Source organism: Nanorana parkeri, unplaced genomic scaffold (genome assembly GCF_000935625.1).
Source record: "Nanorana parkeri isolate BGI_ZX_2015 unplaced genomic scaffold, ASM93562v1 scaffold1204, whole genome shotgun sequence".
Taxonomy (NCBI): Eukaryota; Metazoa; Chordata; class Amphibia; order Anura; family Dicroglossidae; genus Nanorana; species Nanorana parkeri.
In genome coordinates this window covers 512,554-523,186 of record NW_017307472.1, presented here as the reverse complement: position 1 = coordinate 523,186, position 10,633 = coordinate 512,554, and the positions used below count along the sequence as shown (strand labels likewise).

The 10,633-nt window shown below is 38.9% G+C and overlaps 1 protein-coding gene across 1 annotated transcript in view; it reads right to left on the bottom strand.

Moving 5' to 3' along the window:
• Positions 1 to 10,633, bottom strand: part of USP32 (ubiquitin specific peptidase 32) — a 157,231-nt gene that overhangs the window by 10,237 nt on the left and 136,361 nt on the right. Inside the window, exons 15-17 of the mRNA XM_018568541.1 lie at positions 8,407 to 8,547; positions 6,024 to 6,183; positions 648 to 802 (exon numbers count right to left, since the gene is read on the bottom strand). Coding sequence (XP_018424043.1) covers positions 648 to 802; positions 6,024 to 6,183; positions 8,407 to 8,547 — 456 coding nt within the window. The remainder of the gene's footprint in view (positions 1 to 647; positions 803 to 6,023; positions 6,184 to 8,406; positions 8,548 to 10,633) is intronic.

Genomic DNA, 10,633 nt, shown 5'->3' with positions numbered 1-10,633 from the left:
CTATAGATATCTATAGATATCTATAGATATATATCCATATATCTATAGATATAGATCTATAGATATATATACACACACATATTTATGTATCTTCTATATAACAGAGTTAAATATATGCCTAACACCAGCGGCCAAGTAGATGCCTCTTGGGTCTAGAAGAAGTGACCCCCGACAGCTCTGCTTCCTCTTCCCGGGACAGTGCCCCCTCCACCTTGGGCATAGCACATTATATGTACTTCACAGAAACTTCTATCACACTTAAAAGAGATTCAAGTAAGACTAACAACTATGGTACCAAACACATATAGGTATATGTGATCAAATGGATCAAGGGCAGCTGGACATAGTAGTGTTGGTACAAAAGGTCTCACATGCATGCTTACTGTATCCTCCTGATTTGACCACTGGCAACATGACCCTTTTCCTAAGCCACTATCTAAAGATTCTAACTCAACAAGAACCAAAATTTACCACCCAAAACTAAAAAAGGTATTTTTTTGTTACCCATATAATATTAACAAAACAACAACAACAAAATTCTAAAGTCACAATGAGTTGTGGATAGACTAGGAAGAGGTCATAGGCCTCGTTAGCAGTGAAAACTTGACACGGCTTAAGAAGGAAGAATAAATCCAATCACTGATTACCTCACTAATATACAACCACAATCGCATGTCCTCTTCTTTGATGCGCAGTCGCTGAGAAAGATACTCATGGATTTCTTTTATGGTCTGCATTCTGCTAAAGCATCCGGTATACGCCAAAACTCTCTTCAGAGGAGCATTTGGAGATGGCACATTTCCTGTTTCCATACAGAAGAAGCATGACTTGCATATTCATTCATATTACCATGGCTAGTTTTTTAGCGCATCTAAAATTAGTTACATTCCTCTTTTAACGATATACAGATATAAGTGTCTGCTGGATGGCCTTATTTTCCATACCCAGTAATAAGTAGGGCCATTTGAGAAAGACATTTAGAGTATCTCGCATGTTACTGTGCGCAAAAGGACATCAATAATTTTTTTAAGTGTACCCCTAAATCTATTTTAGTATGTTTGACATCATGTCTCACCATTTACAGTTTTCTTAAGCATATTTTTTTTAATTTGTAATACATTTTTTACCTGGAGATCCTACCAGTAATAGCACCTCATGTTGCAGGCTGACAATGCTAAGATGCTGCTTAACAATTAGCTGCAGTGTTGTCAGTTTAACATGTGTGCTCCTATTAGTTGGGCTGCCCATCTGATTTCTTAAAGCGCAAGTACCAACTACTATCCCTTACGGCCAAGGAAGGTGCCATCTTAGCCACTATTTGGATTGGAGCTGCCATGGTGCTGCACATGTGATCAGCTATGACACCAGCCATTTGAGGGTTTGAAAGTTCATCTGAGAGATGTAATAAGCACTGGTGACCTTGACATCTGACATGCCTGAAAAGTAACTGTTTTGGGAGACATATAATTGGTGAGTCAAGTTCTTGAAGTAACAAATTTGCATAAGACTGTATATTGAAATACAATGCCAAACATACTAAAAAAAATAATTCAGGTTTACATACACTTTAAGGTCTGTCATACGAGCTTGTTATATATCTATTCATGTGTGTAACACACATCTGCATAAAGATTTAGAAAGGATATTTTATGAATGCCCAGGTTCTGCACTATGCAATGTGGTCTTAATTTTTAAAATTGCACACATTTCTCTGATGTTTAAAGAAAGAGCTAAGAATTCCATCACTGAGTGTCTTCTAAATTGGCCATTTTGGCGAGTTCCCCTGGATATATGAACACAGTGGCATGCCACTGTACACAACCAAAATTAGATTTGTTATACAGAGATTAATGATTTCAATGAGAATCAAGCATAAAAGGAACACCTTCTGGTAAAGGATTAGTAAACAACTTTGATTCCCAAACAAAAAAAGGGCTTAAAACTAAAAGGGCACAAAAAACTTGCCAGACATATTTTAATGGCTACATACGTTCTGACTTTAGTTATCATTAATATGATTTAAACACTATGTTTCATACTATTGACATGCAATAATTATAATGTAATGTCACCTAACAGCTAATCTATTGACAGATACATAAACCTGCCCAGAGGCAAAGTCAACAGTTTAGGGTCTTAACTTTAGAAGTTTTGGTATAGGAATGAATTAATGGACCTTTGCAATAAAGTTATTAACTCTACATCGAAGAGCCAGGCACCAATACTATGAATATCTAATATTCAATAAGAAAAATAAGGCCATCAAGCATTAAAAAAAAGAATATGATCAGTCACAATAGGCAATATATACTTTTAGAATTTAAAACACAAAAGGGGGTTTAGTGAAGTATCAGTTCTCATACAAGCTCATACCCCTAAAGTGCTACGATGCCCTATGTTAGGAAGGTCAGGAGTAATAGTGACCAGCAGCGAACAGCAGACTTGGTGTGTGCCCCTCTATACCCTTACCCAATGAGTTGCATCTCTGGCAAGGTAATTTACAACAAAGGGCAGTGACAAAAGATTTCTTTGTTGCCTCAGTACTGCCAAACCTCCAGATATACCTCAGCCTATGTTCCACCACAATGGATGCCAGGACTGGATATGTTAGTAAGGTCACCAGGCAAGTAAAGCAGCTTTACCATGAATGCCCACCATGCAGTGTAATTATTTGAAGAGGGAAGATACCACAGTGCAACAAATAAGGACAATTTTTATTAGCAATTTCTGCTTTGTAACAAGGTTTTTCAAAATTAACTCTTCAAAAATATTCCTAGCAGTCAGAAACACTATAGCTAGTTGACGGTGTACCAAGAATGCAGAAATATGGACTGTATAGTAATGTTGTATATATTGTTCTTCTCGAGTCCACTTCCAAATCGGCAAAAGTCGCCGGGAGTCTGTATAAACAGCCCCGATGCTGGCGACGTACACTGTACGTCGTCAGTCACGAAGGGGTTAAAATGTACAAACAAATTGACCTAAACCCATTATAGTTTCCCTTTTAAGCTATCAGGCGGTAAAAACAAATGATGCTGCTTGCTATTCTGTACACATAAACATCAATATTTGCATGGATTAAGTGTTACCTTTAAAATACACTTCAGAAGTGTGCTTCCTGGTATGACTAGGCTGCAGAGCTTTTATCAAAACATATAAAAGCTCTATGTCTGCCAAGTGACATAGAAATATTTACATGTATTAAGGCCTGCTTTTGTCCTGCAGAGAACAGAACAATAACATCTCACCGAGATTCAAATGGTGTTTTAAAGCTTTTAGCTAACACAATTCCATCTGCTATTCTTGATGATGTCTAAATGTAAAGTTTACAAATACTAAACAGCTGGAAACCTTCATACACTTTGGAACATTAATTTATAATGACTCTATCACAATTGTTCTCTGTGGTATAGGAAGCTAATTTTCCTATGTTCCTTTTATGTGGCATGAAGTTGAAGAAATCCAGGTGAGCTTTTGCCACATAGCAATGCAGAAGTTATTTCACTAACATTTCTCATCACGTCTACAAGTGCGGAGAACTGTAACTCATACGATATCTGTGTATAGGTTTCTAAGTAGGCCACCTCGTACAGAATATGCAAATGAGTGCACTTTTTTGTAAAAATATGAAACAGGATACATACATTTCTGCAAATTTCAAACTTTCTTGTTACTGTGATTGTATATGTGCAACAATCAATTTCCGATAAAGGCATGCAATATCTTTACACTAATTTCACACAATGCTACACAAAACTGCATTCTGAGTAGCAAAGCAAAAATGTTACCTTAACAGTACCCCCCACACTGCAACATAATATCCCTTAAAAAAGAAAAAGCAATTACAGGTAAGAGGATTAGTTGTAAGATTACAGCAAGAAAGCATACTTTTTTTTAAACCCAAGATTAATCACTGATTTGACAATAATTAGTGCAGAGCAAATAAAAGAAACTAAAATGTCCCCAAGATTCATTTCAAATTAAACAAGCTTTTAATTGGTCTGGTCATAAATTAAAGTGTAAAATTTAGTTTTGGTTGGAAGGTAAATAAGCCACATATGCCAAAGAAAGACATTTAGCGTCAATCTCTACAACCAAGGAATCAAATAATAAACAGGCTCTCTAAGCAATGGACAGTGAAACCTACAGTCCGCACAAGAACAAGTTTAGGTGGTTCATTATGAAATGTATAACTGGCATTAATTATACGTTCAAATATTTTCAATGGACATGATCATACTCTGATACGCCTACAGATCCAAAAATATTATATACATACTATATATATATATATATATAACAAAATGATCTGCCTACAGAACTAATTACTTTAAAGCTCAACTCCAGGCAAACTTTCCATACGATGTGTATTGTTGTCCATCCAGAGCGGAGATTCACATAGCTCTGTCAGGCAGCAGAGCGGGACAGAAGATATAAGTTTTCTCTTCCAGAGTTAGGTAACACTAAGTCTAGCTGTATATAGCTTGATTTTTTTCTTATCCTGCCTAGTGGCTGAATGGGAGAAAAATCAATCAATTCCCCCATCCATTCTCTTTAGTATTATCTCCACTGCTGGATTCTGTATTTAGTATCCACGCCTGTCTAAATACACTGGTGATACCAAACAAAGACTGCATCTGATGGCCCGTATTACAGGTCTACTCCCTTCCACCAGCATGTGACTGGAGGGTACAAGGAGAAGCAGCAGACTGATTAGCTCATCTCTCTGTCACTATGCCTTCTATTCTAATAAGAATGCTTTTTGTAAGCACACAATCACTGCATTTCAGATGACTGGCTACTTGTGCTGCTTCTCCCTCTCTCAGTCAGAGTATTGCTTTGCAGGGCCTGCAAGAGGCTGATACCAAGTCAAAATCAGGCACTTGCATTTCAAAAAAACTACATTCAATGATGTATAAACAAATGCAAAGCTGAAACAATTTGTGGTGTTTTATTTCTTATAACTGACTGGAGTTCAGCTTTAAAGGCTAGGTCCACTTAGCTCAACTCTCTGGATCTCACTATCACAGCCATTCTATGTTGCTCACTATAAGAACAGTTACCATTGATGGATTCTCATTGTCCCATAGGGAATCCAAAAGGGTGGACCTTGGCTGATTTCTGGGACATGTATGAAATTTTGCTTTTCCCTCTGGGACATGTATGCAATTTTGCTTCTCCCTCTTATGGGTCTGTCTCCACTACACAGCCAATTAGTTGCTAGCACCAACATCCATACTGAAATATGCGTTTTGGATAGTTATAGCCTTTAATCATTCTATATAGAATAGACATTAAACCCTCAGATTTTTTAACATAAACCAATACTGTAATGTGTGCCTTACTGTAATCCATGGTAGTTTCCCTTCTCTTTGCTGCTCTTCCTTTTAAATCCTCATGTCTTCTCATGCTTGGGGAGAACTTCCCTTTGCTGCTGAGTGCCTCTTCCTGTAGTGCTGGCTCAGGTTGCAAACCAACACACAGACACCATGTATCCATTTCAGAGACAAGGCAGTCTGCTGCAAAACAGAAGTTCTGCCCAGCATGAGAACAGATACAGATTTAAAAGGAAGAGCAGCAAAGAGAAGGGAAACTACCATGGATTACAGTAAGGCACACATTACAGTATTGGTTTATGTTAAAAAATCTGAGGGTTTAATGTCCCTTTAAGTACCGTACCAAGAACTGGAATTACTTCTGCACAGCCGTGAATCAGATGCAAAGGTGCCCTGAAAGTCTAAAATCAGACTGGTGGCAGTGATTAAATAAATCTAGCTCTAAGAATGAAGTAAGACCTGTAGAGGCATATGTAAAAAATTCAAACACACATTTCTGAAATTGTGCAAATAATCCAAAAAAGTTCCAAATGTTCTGCAATTTACAGGAACTTTTAGGTTTGATTTAGGAAAGAATCATTTTCTTGTGCATGACCTTAGGTTAAAGCCCCATAAATTTAAAAATGCAGGTTGCAGAGCTAGTGGCATGAAAAGTGCCATCCCATTCTTGCTGCATTCTTACATTACCTCTAGGTAAATGGTGAGGAAACATTCTCAGGCTCATCATACCCATATTCACCCAGATGTTAGACTGCTGTTGGCGGGTCACAGGCTGCTGTCTCAAGAAAAGCAAATAACGTGGAAAGAGCTCCAGTTCTGGGAGGTTGGTTTTACTATTTCTGATTACCTAAGGAAAAAAATACAGAAACATAAATGTAAGAAGATGTTTTGTTTTAAAGATGCAGTAAACATCTCTAATAGTTTTAGTATTATAGACAGTGCCGAATTTCCCACAAGGCCAACCAAGGCCGGGCCTTGGGGCAGCAGGGAGTAGAAAGGGCAGCAGGCGTGTGGAATTCCTATCTCCTGATGCCCGGGCGGGTAGTTGTTTTCTACATTTAGCCCTGCTCTGGGCAAGCAGAGCTAAATGTACAGCGAGGAAGCCACCGCTTGTTTTGTACAAGTGATCTCGGTGACATTGTATGCAGCCTGCAGATCTGCAATTCTCCATGGGGAGGGCCTGGCCTTGGGGCAGCAGAGAGAGTAAATCCGGTCCCGATTATAGACAACAAATAAAAAAAGGTACTCGCACATAATAACCCCTTTAAAGGTTTGCTTTAATGTTCCCCTTGCCAGCAACACATAGTCCCTTTTTCTTCACTCCCCCACTTACCAGTGTTCAGCCACTGGTAATGAAGACATTATTGAAAATATGGTATGGAGGAGCATGTGACAGAACTAGTGCTTGGTAAATGGTCCAGTGCTGCCACATGGAAACGTGATTAGACCTTAGTTCTATTTAAGCACCGAATGGAGCTTAGTGGACCACAGGGCACAGGCTTTCTTTGCTCCTGAACGTAAAACATTCTTTCAGTTCTACTCACTGAATTACTACCCTGGAAGTAGTAAGCTGGAAAAGTTCAAGAATATGCCCTCATGCACACCCTTCCCTGGAATCTTCGCCCCATCTTTAGGGTTTGGGATCATCTGCCATCTTGATTGACCTGGCTGGCATGACTTAACTTATTCATCCTGACACCAAAGCATACCACAAACGTACACCAAGCTGCGCAAGTATAGCTCAGTGCTCAATTTAGGGAAAAAGATTGCAAACAGGCAGGTAAGACAAATTTTATTGCAGACAAGACATAGGTTTCTTTTGCAATTAAAAGCCTACCTGCTCACATTTTTCATTTTAAAGCAGATTTCCTATTTAAAGTGTAACCCAGGTAAGGCAGTAAATACACAGATCAAATTCATATATGTTAATTGTCTTTACCTGCTAAAGCATTGGTAATTCCAGTGATGCACAGACCAGGTTCCCGGGTCAGCACTCTGCTCACAGGACATAAGTAATAATGTTCATTTACTGCTTTCATTTTAAAGCAGATTTCCTATTTAAAGTGTAACCCAGGTAAGGCAGTAAATACACAGATCAAATTCATATATGTTAATTGTCTTTACCTGCTAAAGCATTGGTAATTCCAGTGATGCACAGACCAGGAATATCACGTTGCTGCTTTCTGATTTACTATTATTGGTTCCCGGGTCAGCACTCTGCTCACTGGACATAAGTAATAATGTTCATTTACTGTCCAATGATCAGGCTGGTGACAGACATGGCACAGGAAGCTGTATTGCTGAACTATGAAATAAGTGTCTTATCTACCTGGCTGTACATTAGTGATGTTCAGAGGAGAGTAAAGCACAACAATTATAAATCATATTCCAACTATGTGTTTAAAGGAGAACTATGGGGTCAGTGTTTTTCCCCATAGTTCTCCTTAGGGTAACGGGAGGACACAAACTAGCGTCCTCCCGTTACCCTAAGCTCAGTATATCGCGAGCTACAGCTCGCGGTATACTGAGACGCCGGAGCGGATCCCGACCTCGACGTCGAGATCCGCCCAGCTGCGTGAGTGACAGCTGGCTCTGCCTATCTAGAGGCAGAGGCAGCTGTACCCGCCCCCTCCCCCGTCCATTCCGCCAGTCAGCGCTGGCAGATCGGACTGGGGAGAGGGGAATCCAGAGGGAGCGAACCCGGTATGTGTTCGCTCACCTCCCGATCTACTGAGCCGACCTGTGACAGTCTCATTGTCACAGGTCGGCTGGAACTATGAGGTGAGTGGAAATCACTCATCTCATAGTTCTCCTTTAACCGATTTGAGTTCTTATTTTTGTTGACATTGCAAAATAAATGTCACAGTGAAAAATATACAGTTCCAAGGACTGTAATATAAAACAATGATGACTTATAGTAGAGTCAATACAAAAAAATGATATACACACACACACCTGAAAAAATGTGCACCAAAACTAATTAGATACATATATCAATCATGTTTATATCAGATACGTGCTCAAAAAATTATATTCACTATGTACTCCAGGACTGACGACTGTTACTTACTGGTCGAGGTAAAGACAGATTTGCTCCATACCAATGGTAAAGTGCCCTCCATACTGGTTCTGGTACAATTTCATAATCCTTCGCACGGACTAGAGATGGAGTCTGCTTTAATCTCCCACCTTCCAGTGTCAAAGAAGGGACCTTGAAAAAAATTAAAAATAAACTTTTACAGAAAAATGCATTGCAAATAGTAGAAAATTGTTTTTCAGATGCTACAGGTATACTAAATACAAATAACACCCTTCTAAAGGTGGTTTTACATGACAGGCCTGTAAACAAATGCTCCACCCACTGGATGTTTAAAGTGAAAAGAAAAACAAGTTTTGGCTTAAGTTTTACTTTAACCCTTTCACTGCCACCAACACAACACAGAACAAACCTGCTTGAAGTTAAGAAGCTCCGAAACCGAAGCCAGCATTTGCTTCGGCTATAGACTCATGGAGGGGAATTTATCAAAACTCAAGCAGACAGAATCTGGAGCAGTTGCCTATAGCAACCAATCAACTTCTATCTTTCATTTTTAAAGCTTAACTGAACAAACTGAAGAGAGAATCTGATTGATTCCTATGGTCAACAGCCCCAGTTTGATAAATACCCCCTATGGTCGCTTCAGCGACCATGAACCTACAGCAGAAGCATGCCCTATATTCTCCTGATTAATGAATACCTGTGATCAGCAGCTGACAAGCATTTGTGTCCCTGCTGTAGTGCCGTTTTTCCCACAGCCTCTATGTGCCCTCCTCCTGTACTGCCGCAGACTCCCCAGCCATTACCACTGATGAAACTGGCATTGCGGCTTCATGCCACTCTTAGAATGACGAGCGGGGAGGTCATGGTAAACATGCCTTTCATGTTTACCGATCTTTTTCAATGTGTGAATGAACACAGAATTTTTGAACACTTCCATGTTCATTCATAAACGGAAGGAGATGTGTGAACACAAGTGGTGTGTTTAACAACCTCCTTCAGAATGTGAATGAACATAGAAAAACTCAGTACGGAGCATTTCCATGCTCAGCAGTAAGTGCCGGGCAGCAGGGGTGAATATTTGTTATTTACTAACTCAAAAATGTTTTATGCTTTATATTTTGTAGGAATCTTGATAAACATTTGTGGAACTATCACAGGACCTACAAAATTAGTAGCACCATCTATTTTACTGTGCTTTCAGAAAGTGTATAGTTTGGAGGTCTTTTACAAACTTTGAAAGCTGTAAGTGATAAAATTAAAAAAGGGAAACAATGCAAAAATGGTCTGGCCTCCTAAGGTGAAAAATTGAAAGCAAAAGGGTAAATCAATCATACAGCCCTGGCTGGACCAGAACACCAACTCATGGACAATACCTTTTCGGCCTAATGTGCCCTATCAGCATGGGTAAGGATAATCTAGTCATTATGTGAAGTGTCACAGAAGAGGCTTCCCCAAAGTATCAGTAGGGATACTTTACAGAATTCTAACTGGGAATCCTATGCAAATAACACTCTCCAAAAGGAGAATATCTTCTGGGTGATGTTGTTTTTCTTACATAAACTACCATTGGGTAAATTATTAGTTCCTATGTCACATTATCCAGCCAAATGATGTAGCAATCCACTGGCCACATTTTTAAAATATATGGCCATGTGTGGTCAAGCCAAATGTGAAAAATTCAGATGTTCAACTGTTATTTTATACTTTGTATACAGAAGAAGGCAAAATAAGCTAGAAGCACACTGCCCGAAGAAGCTATCAAATGAATGCCTCTAACAACTTGACAATTCAAAATCCATTTGCTGTTGATTACACTTCAATTTCAGCAGTAGTTTTATTTTGTCTAAAACGGACTAATCTCCTATGATCATATGGCAGCGTATTCAAGTGTAGTAATGGGTACCAATTTTAGAATTACACTGGAGGTTTCATACATTAAGTTGCTGCATTCAGTACAGTAATTAGCTGCTTATCCAACCACCTTCATAAACATAAAAATCTTAGCTTACTACTATCAATAAATATTTTGCATTGCAGTGATATTTGTACAATGCTACGCTTCCCAAATCTGTCTGTTGCTTGTAAAAGCTCAAAAAAATGGGCAAAAACCTTTAGATCAGCTCTCATTTTGTCCTTTAAACCATTTCTAAAAACATTTTTTTTTTCATTTATAATTGAGGAGAGGAGACTTGTCCTTTGTAGCCTTCACATTTAGGTATTTATTTTTATCTGCTGGTACCCTCATGCTTCCACTGCA